This window comes from Plutella xylostella, chromosome 16 (assembly GCF_932276165.1).
Source record: "Plutella xylostella chromosome 16, ilPluXylo3.1, whole genome shotgun sequence".
In the NCBI taxonomy this organism is placed as follows: Eukaryota; Metazoa; Arthropoda; class Insecta; order Lepidoptera; family Plutellidae; genus Plutella; species Plutella xylostella.
In genome coordinates this window covers 6,390,958-6,411,435 of record NC_063996.1, presented here as the reverse complement: position 1 = coordinate 6,411,435, position 20,478 = coordinate 6,390,958, and the positions used below count along the sequence as shown (strand labels likewise).

Below are 20,478 nucleotides of genomic sequence, written 5' to 3'. Positions count from 1 at the left end.
ATATCTCATGTCGATGTCGCACCGATGGAGAGAGTGGAACACGGCCCAGTGTTCTACGCTGTCGAAAGCCTTTTCGTAATCGACAAACGCAAAGCATAAGGGTCGGTTGTACTCGTTGCACTTCTCCATCAGTTGCTTGACTGTGTGTATGTGGTCCAATGTTGAGTATCCACTCCGGAAGCCAGCTTGTTCGACAGGTTGGTATTCATCTAGCAAACGAGAAAGTCTGTTGCACAGAACCTTTGCGAACAGCTTGTAGACCTGAGAGAGGAGGCTTATTGGGCGATAATTTGGCAATTTAGTTTTATCGCCTTTTTTGTGGAGGATCGTTACCACAGCATTATTCCAGGCTTTAGGAGTAATACCTTTATTAAGTACTGTGTTAAAAAGCTTTGTAACTGCACTAAGAACGGGTGGACCACCTGCTTGAAGCATCTCCACGTATACTCCATCTTCGCCAGACGCTTTGCCTCGCTTCATCCTACCAAGAGCAAACCCTACTTCATCCTCAAGAATATGTGGAAGTTCATCTTCGTATAGGCGCTCTGTAGGTATAGCTCTTGCATCATTTTCGTCTGGCGATCCTGGTTCTGCAGTTTTTGACGCATATAAGTCCGCGTAATAATCTTCCACTTCTTTTAATATTTGGTCGCGATCTGTGATGTTTTCTCCATTTTGTTTCGTGAGTTTTATGATTTCCGATTTTGATTTCTTTAATTTTCTTCTAAAAACTTTAGGTCCTCTATTTTCTTTAATTGTCTCCGTTATAATTTGCGTGTTATATGTTCTGAAGTCCCTGCGTATAGCCTTTTGGATGGTTTTATTAATAGTTTGTAGTCCTCTCTGGTCTTTGTCATTCGCGTTCCTCATCTCTCTTCTTTGAGATAATAAAGAAAGTGTGTCTGCCGTTAACTTCTTCTCTGTCTGTTTCTTTCCGCCAATGTGTTTTTTTGTAGTGCTTACAATTATATTGCAGAGTGCATCGCTCAGTGAGTCCACGTCCTGGTTCTCTTCTTTTAGCCCCTCAAACTTATTTTGTAGTTCTAGACGGAATTCCCGTTGTAGAAATTTATAATCTACCCTTTCGTACTTTTCCTTATGTTGCTGAACCATTTTGTTGCGTTCTTTGGGAAGGTTATACCTAAACGTGGCTCTCACTAGGCGGTGATCACTGCTGGTCTTAAAACGGCTTAAAACAGACACATCGGTTATGCTGTCTTTGTTTAAGCTCAGTATATAGTCGATTTCGTTACGTGTCCGACCATCCGGGCTCGCCCAAGTCCACTTCCTCGAAGGGCGCTTTTTGAAGAATGTGTTCATAGCGAAGAGGTGGTGTTTTTCGAGGAAATTAACCAGGGTTTGCCCTCGTGGGTTTCGACTTCCAAGCCCAAATTTGCCCACTGTTTGCTCGTTTACAAGTGGGGGACCGATTTTGGCGTTAAAATCACCCATTACTACAGTGTAGTGGCAGGGGTGATCATTGAGTGCTCTCTCTATATCATCATACATTTGCTCCACTTCATCGTCTGTGTTAGGTTTTGAGGTAGGCGCGTAGACCTGGATAATCTTAAGGGCATATCTTTTGTTAAGCTTCAGGTTTACGAAACAGACTCGTGGTGAAACACTCTTTACATTCTGGACTGAAGAAGATAGCCTCTGGTTGATAAGAAATCCAACTCCACCGTAGCTGGTAACATCGTTTCCTCTATAGTAAAATAGGTCTCCAGACGGAAGTTTTATAAGTTCTTCTCCTTTGCGCCGTACCTCGGACAACCCGATGATGTCCCACTTGATCTTGTCCGTTTCTTCGAAGAGTTCATGAAGCCGTTCGTCGTCTTTGAGGGTCCTTGTGTTAAATGTAGCCAATGTCAGGGTTTGGCAGCCGGATCTCTGCCGGAGATTCTTCGCACCCTCTGCCCCGCCGGAACCGTAACCGCTGCCGGAGTTAGGAATAGCGGGGCTGCCGGGGACTGAGGGCCGGGGCAATTTAGCGTGATTCATGTTGGGGAAGGTTTCTAGCCATTAAACACCACGCTGGCCAGTGCGTCTTGGTGAGTCTTCCTGCCACGTTAGCCTATTACAGAGTGATTCAGGTTAATTGAATTACTCTGCACTAGTTACCAGAGGGGACCGCTGGGAGGTGTGGACTCGGAATTAGGCTCCCAATATATCATCGGCCTGAAACTCTAATTGAAATTAGAAATTCCCTACCGATCACAATTGGGAACCCTTTCCCCCCCCTAGACTTATACTATCCCCCCCCCCCTACCCCCCTACCCCCTTAGACTATCGTGCCATGAGCAAATTAAGTGGCCATTTTAAAAGGATAAAAGTAGTATAATAATTGTCCAATAGCCTATACTTAAGTAGTTAAGGTAAACAAGAAAAACCTAGTTAGATTAATAAATGAATTTAGTTTTACGATTTGTGTTTTATTTAAGAACCTTCCACAAGAACCCTGCATCAGACATAGAAACTTCTGATGTGGTACACTCAGTAGCGGATTAAGAGCATCGGAGGCCCTAAGCACAAAGCCTGTGTAGGCCCCTAATTTAGAACAATTTGTTCCTTGACAAAGAGAGTATAAAACGTCCTATAACCTTTCTATAAAAAAGGATGTTAAACATTTTTAAAAAAATTGCTTGTCTTAAAGGCCTACGACACGCGCAGGTATCACCACAGTTACAGCTATCACACGACACAGTTAAGTACGCGCAAGCCTAATTTTCATCAAAATCGTCGGAGTGGTATCTAGAAACAATGTTTCCCAATGAGGAACTATTTCTTCTAGTGGTATATTTTCAATGTTTACAAACAACTAGATTTTTTTCACTAGAAAAAAGTCTAGTTGCCTGCTATTCCCAATAATCAAACCGTACACGATCGAAGCGGACAAAAAATTGCTGTAAAATTGAAAAAATCATTCACTCAGGGATTTAAGAGAAGACTCTGATGACATGGCAAAATTACAAAAATTTCAAACATGTCGAAAAATGCGCAAGCCGCGCTTCGGGGTTGACGCGGTATACAGTTTTACCAGTTCTACATTTTTAGGCCTAAGATTTATTTACCTAATCTCGTATTGAATAGTAAAGTTTGGTCAAATTCTCGTTTCGCCGAAAATCGTATGGCATAAAATCTCGTTTAGTAAAATGTTATTTCGCATAATCTTATTTAGCCTAATAATAGTATGGGCAAATCTTGCCTTAGCTTAGAATGTTATGGCATAGGTTTTACAAAGTAATCATATTCGTTTGGCTTTGGCAAACTGATGCCTTGATTTTTTTTCCGCTGTGTGGGAAACGCTCCGCTTTGGTTTTGATGAACATGTACACCTAACACGCTCCTCCTCGCTTTGCCTCGCCTCGTCGACGCACCTATCTTTAGGTTTCGATCCCATGGGGTTTAATGGCGATTGTAATTAGATTTTTTGATAATTCAATATCGTGATTTTTAGGTATGTAGGAGAAAAGTACCACAATTTGTACATTTACTACATACTTAATATATTATTTAATAAGATAATATTAGGAAAAACATGATTATACATAGGCATAGACGAACATAAATTTGAGCAAAATTAAGAAACTTAGGTGTTTCAAAAGAGTTTTAGGCGAATCGAGTCTTATGCCAGTCTTATAAGTCTTGGCAAAGTGATGATTCGGCCAATAAAGTTTAGACCATATGAGTTATGCGAAACGAGTTTTGGGCAATAAAATAAAGATTTATTTATTTATTAACTACTTATATTATCTTACAGGATAAACCTAACACAATAATAAAGAAAAATAACAAACACAACAAAAAACTTTCTTAAAAAGACACAGACAACTAAAAATAAAAAAACAATAAACTAATCAACCCATAACATATGAAACATAACCTTTGCGAACTCACCCAAAGAACATGTGAGAATGTCAGTCCTCTCAGATGCCTTGTTGATTAGCCTAATAGCCCTAGTGAGTGGAGCGTCATGTAGCAGGTTGGTGCGGGCGGTGGGCACCGCGAGCAGCCGGCCCGCGCGCCGCCGCAGCCCGCGCCCGCCCGCCGGCACCGCGAGCCCGATGCTCTCCAGCACAGTGGGATTGCACAACCATCCTCTAAACACCATAAATACCATTTTGGTCAAAGCCAGGTCTCTCCTAACTTCAATCTTGCTGTATCCAACCATACCTAGTATAAATAAAGATGGGTACAGCAAAGGATAGCCCGGATACACCCCGTACATTTTTAGGTAAAGATACCTTAAAAATTTATTTTGAATACGCTCCAACATGAGATTATATTTAATTTCATGCGGAGCCCAGATGACTGCGTTGCTTTCTAATTTACTCCTAACTAGCGCATTATACAGGGCTTTCACAGTACGTATGTCTGTAAAGCCCTGGCAGCTACGGAGCACAAAACCTAAAGTTTTAAAAGCACCTTTACATATATTCACAATGTGATCACTAAATGACAGAGTGGAGGTGAACTTGACGCCCAGGTCCCGCACGGAGCTGACCCGCGCCAGCGCGCCGCCGCCCAGCGTGTACTGGTGTCGCAGCGGCTCGCGAGCTCGGCTGAACGTCATCTGCACGCACTTCGAACCATTAAACTCTAGCTTATTGTCGCAACCCCATGCTACGACCCTGTCAATATCCTGCTGCAGCCTAATCGCGTCTTCTTCATTTCTAATTTCTAAAAACAGTTTGAGGTCATCTGCGAACAACAGACAAGTAGCGTCCATCAGGATTTCGGGAAGGTCATTGATCATTATAATAAATTCTAATGGTCCCATGTTGCTACCCTGATTTACTCCTGAGTATGTTGAAAAAGGTTCTGAGTGAGTGAGGTGATTGGGTGAGATGAGGGGAAAACCCAGTTTTAACACCCATTCGCACAGTATTCCATGTAGGTACAGTACAAGCCGGCCTGCGCAGTCAAAACTGTGGTAATACTTACAGTCAAACTATAAAATCCTGACATCAAAGAGTACCTACGATTTTGCTAAGACTTTTTATGATCATCTGTTATTTACTTACCTTTACATACATTTTAAAAAAAAATATAAATTGATTATGGATTTTTAACGGATTTGTCCTTTAATGAATGTAACAGATCGATTAAATACGATCTTAAACAATTAGTTAGGATCCACTTCCGTTTTCACGACTTTATAGTTGGACTGTACCCGTGTGTAGGCCCTTTACCAACCATACGCACGGTATTCCGTGTTTAAGCCGGCCTGCGCAGGCAAAACTGTGGTGATACTTACGCGTGTGGTAGGCCCTTTACCAACCATACGCACGGTATTCCGTGTTTAAGCCGGCCTGCGCAGGCAAAACTGTGGTGATACTTACGCGTGTGGTAGGCCCTTTACCAACCATACGCACGGTATTCCGTGTTTAAGCCGGCCTGCGCAGGCAAAACTGTGGTGATACTTACGCGTGTGGTAGGCCCTTTATAATCAGAGCAACCAAATTACATCGGACATATTGTGGATGAATAAAATGTAGGTATAAAATGAAACAGCAGCAGAGGACGGGGGCCCCTGGAGGCCCGGGGCCCCAAGCACGTGCTTGTCGTGCTTATAGGTTAATCCGCCACTGGGTACACTGATTATAATAATTTCAATATTACTTAAGTACATAAGATGAATAAACATCGAAATTGGTGACACAGTATATACCGTCTACCTACATAGAGGTACACATACTACACATGCAGTTCTAGAGTTACTCACCTGATTAGTTAACAATGAAATAATTGATGCAGTTATTGGGTGAGCTATAAATTAAAAGTTCCGTTTACTGGTACTGTGAAGGACTGATCACACGTAGCATTGACTAAACTATTTTGTCTTTAGTGTCTAGTACTCGCCCACTCACCCTCTCCGCTCTAAATTATTGTAATCCCTATAAGAAATCAATTTTCGAATCAGCATGAACGTCAAATATTTCATGGATTTCCCATGGATATGCACGAATAATGAGTTAAAATTCTGATTGTTGACCTTGTCATTGGATAACATTTTTTCCCGAACTATAAATCAGTCTTGAAGTGAAAAGGGCTAAAGCGGATATTTTATAGTTTTCTTTCGAATCTTGGATAACATAATAGAATAACGGCGCGGCGGCCTTCTACGTCCACCATCACGATCGCTGTCAATACGGTCGAAAGTCGTCCTTCATCGATATCGTCAACGAACCAACACAATATCCAACCACTTCCACTCAGTTGCAAAAGTGCATTGTACTTGTTAGGTCACTGCACAACCACTGGACCGTGCTCGGCTAAACCGGACCTTTGGACCAGGTAAGAACCACTATAATCCATTAATTCTATGGAGTTTTAATAGTTAATGAAGTATGTAGGTAATCTATAAATCCGGCAGTGACCATTTATTTCACTGCCAAATACTATTGTATCTTTGATTATTAATTATGATAAAGATTATAGGGAGATACTTACAATAGGTTTAGTTGGTAGGTGAGTGGGTACTTAAATATGTTTAAGTTACGGCTGAGAAAGTCAAAGCAAATAAAACGCCCTTCTAAGTACAAGGTTGTCATGTTTTAAATGATCCGGTCAGGGTTTCAAGGAAATTCCGTCACTTGAGACAAATTTCACGAACCAAAACACTAATTATATATACTTATGGAGAATGGTGTTTATTGCTAATGTCGCGATGCCTTGATATAGGACCAGGCCTATAATACAGGTAGCTTCTTTTCTGTTACTTAATTACTTAACCTATGGAAATTTTGCTATTTACTAGCCAGAGCAAGATGGTTACTGCTACAGTATACACAATTAGGTACATATCTCTGGTTCGAAACAAATAAATATACTAGCGTGCAGGAAAGGACGAATTTAAAGTTTAAGACGCAATGAGGCCTCCATGATGAAGAGCAGTTAGAATCATAGCAACATTGACCTCATGGATATCGTTGTCGATATGCGGCTTTACACCAGTGGGTTTACCACTTGTTTACCACCACCGAACATTAGCGATGAAGCAGCGTCGCTCACTTCAAATCTGGCGTAACTTGTATGGATCTGACGCTGCCGCTGCTTAAGGACTGTTACCTAATTGGTGGTAACCCCACAACTCTTAGTTCCCAGAGCATGGAGCGCTGGGCCGGCAAGACGGCGGTGGTGACGGGCGCCAGCAGCGGCATCGGGGCGGCCACGGCGCTGGCGCTGGCGGACCGCGGCCTCCGCGTCGTGGGGCTGGCCAGGAGGCTGGAGTCTATGCAGGTGAGTTATAGGGATATAAAGAGTACAAACAGTTCACATAGTTTTTGGTCCTACAGAGCGCCTACGTAAGCTTTTATCACATCCAAGCTGAAGGTCCTGTACGTGATTCTCTCGAGTGGAACCTTTGTACATATCCCCCTAATCGCAGGGGGATGTATGCGTTTTATTAGTTCTAACATTATCGACAGGTGCGCTGATCAAGATGTCATACAATTTGCTATCGAATTATGCTAGCGACAGTAGCGGCTTGAGTCAACGGCACTGGCGATTGGAGTACAGCGCTCGTGTCGATAAAATTATAGACTAGTAAAACGCATACAAATTCCAGTGACTCGAATTATTACAATGGACTTGAGTCGACAATGCTCGTTATACGCACATATTCACTATAGTACTTTACAGAAGCTGCAGTCCAGGGTCACTGGCTCTGGCAGTATCACAGCGAGGAGATGCGACGTGTCCAAGCCTGAAGACTTGAAGAGCAGCTTCGAGTGGATCGAAGAGACGTTCGGCGGAGTCGACGTCATGGTGAACAACGCTGGAGTGTTTATTCACGGCAATATTACTGGTGGGTCTATTATAACATGACTTATACTTATTGCTAAGGTCACCTACCAAAACAGGAAGAAAATAATGCTACGTGCCTTTCTTCCTCATATTTACCGCTATTCCCCCGAGGAGTCTAGGGCTAACACCAGGCGCTACCATCCATCTCTGGCAGTGGCAGCTGTCCTCTTTCTCCTTCCTCCCTGAAGAAAAGATATTTACGTTTCGCATAGATAGAACAATGCCAAATCGGGTAAGGTATTTCGATTCTTTTGAAATGGAACCGTATGATGACTGAGACAGAAATTAAAGAGATATCCCAATTAATATAAACATCCCTCTCCATGTTTCCTTCCAGACATAGGCAGTCACCCGCTGTCGGAAGACGAGCTGGTGTCAGTACTGGACGTGAACGTCAAGGGTCTGATGCTGTGCACGCGCCGCGCGGTAGACTCCATGAGGAGACGGGGCGTCGATGGACATGTCATCAACATTAACAGGTAATTGTTATGGGTTATAGAGACATATCTTTAGTCTTGTCAATGAATCTAAGTACCTATATTTAGTCTCATTTCATAATGAAAGCTATTTTCATTAAACACCACAGAAAATTAAATATGCATATGCACCTTACCAGCTACAAATACAGAGCAGCTTTAAAAAGGCATCCCACTCAGCAACTACCGCAACTTCAACTATTTCTCCACCCGTAGCATAGCAGGCCACTACGTGCCGACAAGTCAATTCTTCAACGTGTACTCGAGCACGAAGCACGCCGTCACTGCGTTCACCCAGTCTCTGTGTACTGAGCTGGCGGAGTACCGGAGCGGGATCCGGGTCACGGTAATATTTTTCATGATTATCTAACAACGACAACTCCAAGAGCGGCGGTAGCTAAGTCGGGTAAGCGCCCGCTTCTCACGCCAGAGACACGGGTTCGAATCCCGGCGCTGACATGTACTTTACCAATGAGCTCTTTGAATTTAAGTACAATGTATACCATGGCTGAAGGAAAACCTCGATGGCCTCGTTATGTACTTACCATATCAAGTGCACACAACCCTTAACAGCTTACTACAGGACATTCGATCGCCTCCTCCAAAACTAGAGAATTTTTGGCACGCTCTTGTTCGAAACATAAACAAATAATCTCTTAATCCCTCCCCCAGAGCATATCCCCTGGCCTGACCCGCACGGAGTTGCTGCTGGATGACAAAGTACCAGGAGTGAAGGAAGCAGTGGAGCAGCTACCAGCGTTGGCGGCGGAGGACGTGGCTGATGCCGTGGTCTACGTCTTATCGACCCCGGTCAATGTTAATGTGAGTTTGCATTCGGTTAAAGTGTAATTTACGGACCTGAAATGGAATGTCATGGAATCAGGGATATGCATGGAAATGATCAAAGTAAATTTATAAATAGATGTACCGTCAGTGTTAAACCTGTGACGAAAGAATTAGATAATCAAATGTTGCGATGATTGGTTGGATTATCGTTGAGTTCCTCTTAAATAAATAAATAAATATGTGGGGACATCTCACACACGGCCATCCGACCCCAAGCTAGGCAGAACCTGTGTTATGGGTGTCGGACAGCTGATATATCTACACAAATACATAGTTAGACACATACTAAATATAAATATCAACATCAACACCCAAGACCCGAGTACAAATATCTGTCTTTCTACAAATATCTGCCCCAGCCGTGAATCGAACCCGGGACCTTCGGCATAGCAGTTAGGCTCACTAACCACTACACCATTCGACCGTCTTAGTCTTCGTTTAGTTACTTACAGTAAGAAACTGGACCATAACGTCTATAATTCAGGAATTAAAGTAATGAAGGGATAGTAGAATTACGTAATAATATATTTTGTTTTGTTTACAGATCACTGAACTAACTATACAGCCTGTGGGAGAGAAGAAATTGTAACACACAGGTTATCTAACATCTATTTATTACATTTTATGCATGAATTATTTCATAATGATTGTGCCTATATCTACTTTTTTATAAATGTTAATAATTGATGTTCGCAAACATAATTCCTACTATTCATAATAAACTATTTCACTCATTAAATTCGTAAAAACCATTGTCTTCAAAATCTTCAAATTGTTCTTCAAAGTTTTTCTTATGCGATTCTGAAAAAAATACCCAACTTTACCATAATTAAACAGCTAATGGTTCGATCGTATCAGGTATATAATTTCTACTTATTTACCTTAATAGAATACGTTACTACCTATATTCATCAGGTGAATAATGAAGAATACATTTGATATGCCGATTACGGAACCATATTGTTCGCGACTACAGCGTCGCGACTATTGAAAGAATTCTATGGAAGAAGCCTGTGGATCAGCATCAACCTATGGATTATCAATAGCTCCTTAAAATGGTCCTTCGAGCCGACTCTACACAACTTACCTCTCCAATGAACAGCAACCTCCAGGATCAACACCGCTACAGCGACTCCATACAGAGCCAGCAGACAGACGAACCCTGGAGCCACGTCCGTGAGGCTGACCTCGGTGAAGAGGGCCATTCCGTCGGGACAGCGAGGGAGCTTCGGCAGCAGACGCCGGTTGGAGCGGGACTGCACGCCGCCCTCGAGGATGCGGAGGACTCTGAGGCAAGGAATGTGGGAGTGTAGGTTGGTTGGTTTGTAGGAGTACTACAATAATAATTCGTGCGCGTTTTTGAAGATCTTTAGGCTATTTTTAACAATACTGACAATACGTTATTACGCTAAAATTACATTATTACATTCTGCGGCTTACAGTCAGTTTGCTTCGAACACGGCCTAAGAAGTAGAAGGTGATAATGAAAAGCGCAATCTAAGTAGTTACCCGAAGTTACGCTATTTAAGAAAAGACTGATAATTAATCTTTATAGGTTTGTATATACGTATATAGACATAAAAATATTACAGACACTATGAGTGGTTGTTAATCCTCATAAATAAGCGTGTGCTGAATCGGCTCTTACCCGATTCTCAGGACATCTCTGATGTGTGTGTCTCTCGCCGTGGCTACGATGGGGTTTGGCATCATAATGTACTTGAGCACCCCAAAACTACACTTCTCATGTTCAAAGAATGTAGCTTGGATGAGATCGAACCCTGCAGTGGGTTCCACGTGGAATGCAAACATGCCCTGCGGTCGGAACGATGTTGTATTGCAAAATTTTATTATTGGAGGGAGGGTGCCAGTTATGAGCTCGTAATCATCCACCGCTAGACATAGTTAGGTATCTCCCAAAGAGCTCGATGACACGGTATAATGTATATACTGGACCTTCCTCATTTAGCCATCCCACCACCAGCTACATATTTTAAATTTACTTGTTTAGGATCATTCGGTCCAGGGGGCCGGAGGGAGAGATGACCTCCTGAGTTCCGCTTACCTATAACCTTTTTAGTCACCGTTTATATTGGGTGGAAATAATTATGTAAGTAATTATAGTTTTCTATCTGACCATTGGTAATAATCGTTGTGATAAACTTATAGTCGTTTAGGAAACTCATTTCCATACCTCTCTAACTCTACGAATGCCTTCAGCAGTGGGAATGAAAAACTTTTCCCCCAGAGGCGCTCCCTTTTTCAGCCATAACTGCCGATGGATTGGACGTTTTTCATTCTACAACAAGGAATATATATTTTATACAGGTTCGCCTAGTGTGGAATTTGCAGTCACATCACTAATGTACTTGAACAATTTGTTAATAAACGTTTTTTACTTTACTTTTAAGTGTAGGTAATATAGTAATGATAGGTAAAACAATTCACCTTAAATATTTCAGAAACATGAACTGACTGTATTAAAAGGATAATGATTTAGTACGCGCATTAGATACATAAATTAAGTAAGTACCTATTTATATAGGTATGTACTCATATAATACTTACAAAAGAAAAGAATTGCCGGCTGTACGCGAAATCCTCAGCACCAACTCGCAATGGGGACTTCAGAAGTGCTTCAATGCTGTTGATGTCGTTCGTGACAGATTGTAGCAACGCGACGATGTTAGCCGAGTATGCCGTGAACAGAAACATGAACGATAGCATACCAAGGAAAAGGATTTCGCGACCTATGGAAACGAACTATAATTATAGGTGCTTTTCCACCAGCTTTTTGCTACGTGGAAATGGATGCGTTAGATATCCACCAATCAATTCATTAAGTGGGAATGGATTTCTTTTACATCATCATAGCATAGCACATCTATGGTAGAATCGCACCTGATCAATGTAAGTAGAATAAATTATTTTTTAAATCATAATGCACATAGTTACAGTATTTGTGTAAGGACTTACCGCTGATTGATATAGGATCAGTAGCTGTTCCTTGCTGAAAAACTAGACATAAAGTATCGTGAAACCCCTGAGATAATCTTTGAGGAATGGTCATACGGCGATTTGACTGAAATAAAAGAAAGAATTTGTATTTTTTTTATAAAAAAATATGTAAATGCTGTTTAGCAATACATTTATATCACAAACTTACAAATTGCATTTCACGGTAAGAGGTGAAGAAGAGAGCTATAGAAGAAACTAAAACCAGAAACCCCAATGACAACCAGACTTCTGAAGAGAATGGCAGAGAATAGATGTTAGTTACTGAAGCTAGAGGAGGCTTCTTGAATATAAACCTGATATTTATCTCTGCTGGTGGCGAAATATAGTTTACTGCCGGCAAACGTCCCTTCATTGGAAATAATACAGTTCCTAGAAAAACAAGTGCCAGTCAATTTACTATATTAGATCAGATGATTGAAGAACATTATGACAAACATGAAAAGAAAGATATTTCAATATATGCATTTAATTTCTTACCAGCTATATCAGCTGTTCCTTCCCAGAACTCTTGGACCATCCCATCAAAGGTCCCATCTGGCTTCAAGTATCCCCATGAGTCAGTGGTGCTCAGATATCTAGTCCCGTTGACCCACTCTACAAGGTGCACGACTAAGTAGTACAGCATCTTCGACATTGAATCGACATCTCTGTCCCTGAAATGTTAAACCTAAAGAGTCATTTTCTCTCCCACCATACCATAAACATGTAGGTCAACCTCCGAATTTGCGAAAGCTGGCGGTAATGGTTGGATGCGGAAAGCTATAGATCACATCCAGTGGCGTGCTTCGGGACGCCTACGTCCAGCAGTGGACTGCTAATGGCTGATGAAGATGATACCATGATGATGCATTAGTTACATGTGTATGTGTTTCTGAGTTACTCACATATAATCTTCCATGACCATGTCCCCCAGAGATCTGTTGTCCAATATGACAGAGGTGCAGTTGACTCTCAGCCCCTGCAGGTCTCGTCTGCGCAATGCCAGCACTGTTTGTGGATGAGGTCTGTCGAAGCCGGTCATCGGCTCCCAAGTCCCATACTCTTCCCAAATTAGTGGCAAGTTCATCCATCGTCTGTGAACTTTGATTAAAACGTTGATAGGTATGTATACAGAATTCTTCAGAATTTAACTATGGAATGTTATTGTAAAACTTTTCCTTACCCAGATATACAATGAGTTCACTTTGTTTTTCAATTACAATGTAGACCTCGGTATTAATTGCTAAATTGACTTCTTCAAGCATATACGCGATATCTTCCATTTCATTATGTAAATTGCTATTTGATGAAGCGTTGTATATTGCAATATTTTTGTCATTTTTGCTGCCCGAGCTATTGTAAAATAGAATCCATCTTGCTGGATTTGAAAGACGGTAAAATCTGTCAGACTGTAAGTATTTTTTTATTAAAACAAAGCAAAAATAACAATTCTATGTAAATAATAATAAGACATTTAACAGTTTTACTTACATGCAACAGTAACTCTACAGTTCGTTTGTTATTTAAATCACATATATATACGAAATTATCAGTTATTGGTAGTTTAGCATCATACTTCTTGTTTTGTTTGTCAATAGTATCTGGCCTAGGACATTCCGAGTTAAATCGGTTATCTTCTCCTTCGAAACACGCTCTGGCTTTAAAAGATTTTGCTCCTTTGGATAATTCTTTGCACAGTTGCAGAGTTTCGTCTGAAACAGAGCTGATGGTACAGCCGATTCATGGATACAATCTACAGTACAAATCATATTATTGATAAACATAACATATAATATATCCACTAGTTCAAGAGTGAGATAAAAAGGAAATTATAAAGATTTCATCTTCAAAATTCTAAGAAGGTGCTTACAAATTGGCGAATTCATCGCAGAAATAACTAAGGCAGGTTGGCCATGGCGATCTAAGAATTCATTGATAAATCTAGATCTCTCAAGCACATTCACGGCTGCAACTGAAGCGGATGTGTAGAAATATAACAAAAAATAAATATGACTCATCAATTTCATTTTTCAAGAAAAATGACTATGCAAGTAGGTATCAGCTTAGATACTGAGTAAAATTATGTTGTATGCGGTTTCAGGAACTTATTAGTTATTTATATTTAAAAAAACGAAAGAACATCGGTGCATTTTCACCGTGCTATCTCATTTTTTAAACATTGCTCAACAAAATTATAGGGCCGACTATTTAATCGATAACTTATTGCCAAGGGTAAACTGGGAAGAATGTTATTTTTAAAATATAAAACAAACTTAGTATGTATCTGTGGAAAAATATGATTTAAGCATTCATTTAATTCAATAATCACTAATATACACGATGGGAATCAACAATTAGACTTCATTAATTATGACAACTGTAACCACTGGGAAAGCTCATAGTAAGCAAAATAAAATTGGACCGAAATTATAAGTGGCTAGGTACAAAATAACAATTCTGATAATTACTAACAAGCCTGCTTGATAATTAGTGGTTTTATTTTGCTTATCAAAGGCACTAAGCTCTTTTCAACAAAACATGTTTCAGTCTAACTGCAGCATTCCAGTAGCAAGTTCTCGTAAATTTCAAGTTATGATGATAATTCGCATTATTTTAATAATTACTTTATGTTTTATAAAAAATGCTCACACTATGGAGCAAAGGTTTAATTTTTTATACGATTTGATGAAAAGGCAAGAAAAACTGTTACCTATTACATCTTTTATGGCTATTTCGGCGCGTAAGTAATTACAAAATACAACCAAAATGATTACTTAGAAAGTAGCTTTCAGTAGGCTTGAGGCCTACATTTCCAGCAGGAGAAGAATCTAAATACCTACCACTTATATTTCAGATGACAGAAGAACTTTTCACAAGGTTATATCTAAGGCTAACGTTTGTGCATCTATTACACCGCTCTCAAATATAAAATCTGAGTTGGACTACGATGAAAGTAGCATGTATGCTGCAGATATCGATGATAGTTACACATTTAATAACATAGTCAAGGTAACACATCATCATAGAAGTACCTACCTAAAAATACCTAGATTTTAAAAATGCTTATATTGAAAACTGTTTGTCGCGATCGAGAGTCACTGTGGACGCCCTCTGCCCCATCTAGGGGGCATAAGACACTAAGTCAAGTAAGTCATAGAGAAACCTTCATTAGGTACTTAACTTAATGAAAAAATGTGATTTCAGCAAAACGAAAAAATACTGATTTCACCCAGAAAATGGAGTCTATTTTACACACTGATTGAGAATCCTGAGATGAAGGCCAATGAAAACTTAACAGATGTTAATTCCGATATTAATGCACCATTCAAAAATATTGATAAAGGAATGAGAGATGTAGAACGTAGACTGGAGGGGGTGTACATAGGGATTAACACTGAAGTTTATGTTGCTTTTGAAGATAAAAGTGAGATCATTGTGTATTTAGGTAAGTATGATACTTTATAAAAACTGGTTACTAAACCTTTAATGTATAATCTTCCTCTGAACCTTATGAATTGGATAATGGATATCACCAGATGAGGCAGTGACAAACTGTATACAAACGACATTTTACGATGCTGTATATTAAAATAACCTTAGGCGTTTTTGTACAAACCATAAATGATGTATGTATCTCTAATAGATTACATTTGCTGTAGGTTATACTAAACCCAAACTTATATTTCGTCCAGTATACCAGATACGCCAACATCTGCCAATAATTTGGGAGCTGTATGGAGTTTGGCGTAAGAACGTTGGTTTCGACAGGCCCCACCCTGACGCTGTTCTAGCAATGAGAAGGCGCGACCTGCGAGGCCTTCGCTTGGTCACTGCCACTGTTCTTTCAAATCGTACTACTACCTTCGAAATGGAAAACTATATGTAAGTCGACAAGATTTACAATGTTGCTTTACGTTTACGTTATTAATATAATCACATTAATCACACTACTGATATTGAAATAAAAAAAATAGAGAACCCACTCAACATCTTCCAAAATCGATTCAGCAAAACTATTTGGGGATTTTGCATGAATTTTTGTCTCAATTTTCCCGCAGTGCCATTTTCCAGCTATTAAAACTATATCGTTACAGAGACAGGGAGGTGGACATCCCAATAAAGATGGTGTATCACATGAGCATGAATCTGTTTGATTGGCTGAACTCCGTCGGTGTTTTGAATGTCTGCTCGAGCTACGGCTACCGGCAAGCCGACGGGAAGTTTGATGGCGTAGTGAGAGAGATGGCTGATGGCCGTAGCGAATTTGCTGGTTTGTATGTGCATGGTTCTAACATTGGAAGGTGAAAAGATAGGAAGAATTCCTAGTTTTTGGCACGGAAGACGATTCGTTTTGCACATTCAAAGAACAGTCTTTCTTCATAATACACACGCACTATCAATATTATAGTGCACCTTGAACATCAAAATATCATTAACATCATTTCGATGAGAAAGTTTCAACCATTTCAGCTACGTCAATGTTCGTTATAAAGGACCGGATGGAAGTGGTCAACTACGTGACCGCCCCCAGTCCAGGAGGGACTCTACTGTTCATATTCAAGAAGCCACCTCTTGCTACTGTCGCCAACATTTACGCGCTGCCATTCAGCAGAGGCGTCTGGTATTCTTTGCTCGCACTCATCACTGTATCTGCTGTAGCATTGACGATAGCGTCTTTCGGTGAAACTAGAGCTGTGAGTTTTATTGACTAATGTAAATTTCTTGTTTCTATTAAAATGTGGCACTGTAGCGTTCGGTAACTTTTTTTCAGGCTGAACATGAGATTCCTATGACTTTTAGCCAAAGACTGTCGCAAGGATTCCATGACACATTTTGTTTGGTGTTCCAACAAGGCGCTATGATCTCTCCTGTGGCAGCTAGCAGTAAGATCCATTTACTGTTACTGTTACTATTTTGTTGTACTAAAAGTATGCTTATCTAGACATTTACTATGGTATTTTTCAGGTCGGCAAGTCTTGCTCATAGGTTTATTATCATTTATGTTCCTCTACACTGCGTATTCGGCCAATGTCGTGGCTTTGCTTCAATCAGCCACCAATGAAATAAATAGCGTTGAAAGCATACTGAACTCTCCATTAGAGATTGGTGCCGATGATATACTGTACAACAAACAAGTTTTCGTGGTGAGTCGAATATTATCGAGTATATGAAGTGTAATTCCTTCCTGGTCGATAGCATTTTATACACCTGGTAGTCTGCTCTGATGGTCTATTGACTAAATTGGTACCTATTACCTAAATATTGCACTGATCACACAGCACACTATTAAGATACCTACATTATACAAAAAGATCAGGTGGATCTAAAAGGTAGAAAATATTTTGTTGACAGTATGAGACGCGTCCGATTCACCGAGAACTGTATTTGAAGAAGGGAGTGCCGCGGGGAGATGACTTCTTTATCCCGATAGAAGAAGGCATACGCAGAGTTAGAAAGGTATATTCCATCCTGTATTCTTTTAACAAAAAACACTTTCTGCGTTATCATAGACAAAAATAAAGTATTTGTGTTAAAAGTAACATACAGTTAACCGGTTTATTTTGATGCCTTGTTTAAGTCGACCAAAGCCAGAAGGGACTTTTTCAACTCCTACCTGTAAATTGACAATTCTCTTCCAGGGTCTCTTTGCATTCCACGTGCAGACCACTGGGGCTTACGACCGCATTCAGAAAACCTTCATGGAGAACGAAAAATGCAATCTTGGAACCGTCAAGTTCATATCGTACCCGTACCCCCATTTCGGAATTACTAAGACATCGCATATCAAAGAACCTGTCAGGATTGGGTATACTACAAATACTTACTCATTTCTACAAGTTTTTTTGACTTTGAACAAAAGCTTCTTTTGAATTTACCTAACATTTTACTTTAATGGCCTTGTGAATTGTGATCTCTTTAACAACTCTACAAAATCCAATTCTCTGAAGGGTAGCTCGTCTAATGGAGTCTCGTCTGGGTCTTCCGCTACTTTTGAATTTAGTTGACATAAGCCTTCAATGGCCTCGTGAACTCCACAAAATCCGATTCTCGTCTCCAGAGTTGCTCGTTTGATGGAGTGGCTTCCTGATGTCCTTAACCACTCCACAAAGTCCAGTTCTCTGTGGAGTGGACCGTCTAATTATGGTCTGGGTTTTCCGCTACTTTAGAATTTACTTGACATAAGACTTTTATTTCAAGTCACTCCACAAAAACTCTCGTCTCCAGGGTAGCCCGTCTAATGGAGTCCGGAGTGCAGAGCCGCACGACGCGCCGTGTCATGGCGACGAAGCCCACGTGCGCAGGCGCAGCCATGTTCACGCCCGTCAGCCTGCTCTACGTCACGCCCGTCTTCAAGCAGCTACTCATCATCTATGCTGCTGCCGTCGCCATCCTGGTGCTCGAGATCTTTGTGCATCGACAGGGTATGAGGGGTTTTATTATTATACACTCACGGTGAAAAATTTACCCCTTCCATTAACGTTCCATATGTCACTAGAACTTTTTCATAGCTTCTTAGTGGCTATTTTATTTGTAACCTCAATAACCAAAAAATAAGCAGAGGTACAGTACCTACCTACTTTTGATGGCTAAATTTCACCTAAGTAGCAGGTGATAATTTATGAGTGCTGTAGACTGAGACACCTACCTATGACATATTAATTATTTTATGTATTTTTTATTTGATTTTATGTTGTATGAGTTAATTGAGACTTCATAAGGTGCTATTTATTTCAGTTATGAGAAGGAAGTCCACCGATCACAATGAAAATATTACTTCTGCAAATAACGAAGAAGAAGCTTACATCGCACGTGTGTTTCAACTGTAGCTTTCAGCAATAAGCCCCCCTATTTGACACTTAGCTATGAATTATATTTGTGCAATACATAACTAAATAAACAAATATAATAATGTTGTAGAAAGCTGAAACAAAGTTTTTTTTTTTACTTTCTTCAGGAGTCAATAGTACTTAAATTCAGTCCATATAATCAATGAAAACAACCTGGTGAAACGATGTAATTTCTGTAGCACTTTAAATATAAGATTATGTGAAATCGCAGGTATTGAATGCTAAATTAGAAAATAAGTAGCTTTGATTCTTTTCAATTTCAACGTTCATCGAGCTGCATTAGAAACCCTATAATTTTCGCTTTAGGCACCTACTTTAGAAATAATAGTGAGGTTTTTAGCAGTAACGAGTTTGATTGCATGTACTAAACATTTTAGGATCAATAATACTTTTATAGATTCAACAAAAGTTTACTCTTATGCACACAGCTACTGCTAGGTATTTTTAAGCAATAAGTAGAAAATAAAGGAAAATAAATATATATAATAAATATAATATATTTAAAAATTAAAATGCAGTTAAAACATTATGTAGCCCTTAGCATTCTACCGTTAGTTGGTGCGTATTTATCCAGCGACCGAGATCAGTTTCTAAGCGATTTTCTAGATAGATATGAAAAACCTGGATATGTATCATTAGTTACTAAGAAGAAAATACAACGTAAGTACTTATGCAAATAATATTTTTAAAGATATTGTATATTGAATCATGAAATTTAATTGAAATAATAAAAATGCTTATGATGATAATTAATTAACCGTTACAGACGAAAATATTCGTTTGAGTAAACATTTGCACAGAAGTGGGAGATTTTTCGAAATAATGGTTAACACTAACGACAATAAAAACATCTCCACTAAATGTTCTCGAATGAAACCCTGCAATCCTGACAACATAGATGATGTTGCAGAAGAAAATGTCGACAATCTTGTTTATTTAGTGGATCTTCGTGGTGTGGACAGAAATATTTTGAAGAAGGTGAGAAAAAAATAACTAAGCTAAACGTTTCCAATCATGCACAAGTAGCATTTGCTAAACTTATAATTATATTTAATGATTTCTGGGAAATAGGTATAATAATTTAACTAGGTAAAGGTAATTACTAGAGATGCCACGAATATTCGGCAACTATTCGGTATTCGGCCTATTCGGCCAGTTTTTTCAGTATTCGGTATTCGGCCGAATAGTGCCTACTATTCGGGCCGAATACCGAATAGTAAATCATGTAAAAATTGACTTCTTATTTTAATCAAAATTGTGTATTTATTTCCAAATCACAACATTTTAGTACTTAAAATTAATCAGTAGTAAGTTGTGCTGGATAAAAACGAGCATTTTAGCATTTTTTGGTAGCCCACTATTGCGCTTTTCATTGTAACCATCCTCAGAAAATAACCTCTCACTATAAACGCTACTTCCAGGTGAAGAAAGATAAGTTTTTGCAAATTTCAAAGGGTTCGGGTATTGTTATTTGTTTGCTGACCACCACTTCTAAGGATCGG

The 20,478-nt window shown here is 39.7% G+C and overlaps 3 protein-coding genes across 3 annotated transcripts; 2 read left to right on the top strand and 1 right to left on the bottom strand.

Moving 5' to 3' along the window:
* Positions 1 to 6,168: 6,168 nt before the first annotated feature.
* LOC105386204 (farnesol dehydrogenase) lies at positions 6,169 to 9,795 on the top strand. The gene is made up of 7 exons (XM_048626556.1): positions 6,169 to 6,297; positions 7,101 to 7,242; positions 7,645 to 7,810; positions 8,147 to 8,288; positions 8,502 to 8,631; positions 8,958 to 9,107; positions 9,676 to 9,795. The coding sequence occupies exons 2-7, from the start codon at positions 7,111 to 7,113 to the stop codon at positions 9,718 to 9,720; spliced, it is 765 nt and encodes a 254-aa protein (XP_048482513.1). The 5' UTR covers positions 6,169 to 6,297; positions 7,101 to 7,110; the 3' UTR covers positions 9,721 to 9,795.
* Positions 9,740 to 15,390, bottom strand: LOC119693785 (glutamate receptor 1-like). Its single transcript, XM_048626542.1, has 11 exons — positions 13,999 to 15,390; positions 13,312 to 13,840; positions 13,034 to 13,229; positions 12,627 to 12,802; positions 12,298 to 12,518; positions 12,108 to 12,213; positions 11,700 to 11,881; positions 11,326 to 11,430; positions 10,780 to 10,946; positions 10,219 to 10,418; positions 9,740 to 9,932 (listed from the first exon to the last, which is right to left on the bottom strand). Exons 2-11 carry the CDS (start codon positions 13,409 to 13,411, stop codon positions 9,859 to 9,861), a joined length of 1,527 nt encoding a protein of 508 aa, XP_048482499.1. The 5' UTR covers positions 13,412 to 13,840; positions 13,999 to 15,390; the 3' UTR covers positions 9,740 to 9,858.
* Positions 14,733 to 18,990, top strand: LOC119693797. Its single transcript, XM_038118323.2, has 12 exons — positions 14,733 to 14,868; positions 14,983 to 15,137; positions 15,333 to 15,573; positions 15,821 to 16,010; positions 16,223 to 16,398; positions 16,599 to 16,822; positions 16,900 to 17,011; positions 17,094 to 17,272; positions 17,481 to 17,585; positions 17,768 to 17,934; positions 18,354 to 18,550; positions 18,864 to 18,990. Exons 1-12 carry the CDS (start codon positions 14,781 to 14,783, stop codon positions 18,953 to 18,955), a joined length of 1,926 nt encoding a protein of 641 aa, XP_037974251.2. The 5' UTR covers positions 14,733 to 14,780; the 3' UTR covers positions 18,956 to 18,990.
* The last annotated feature ends 1,488 nt before the right edge of the window (positions 18,991 to 20,478 follow it).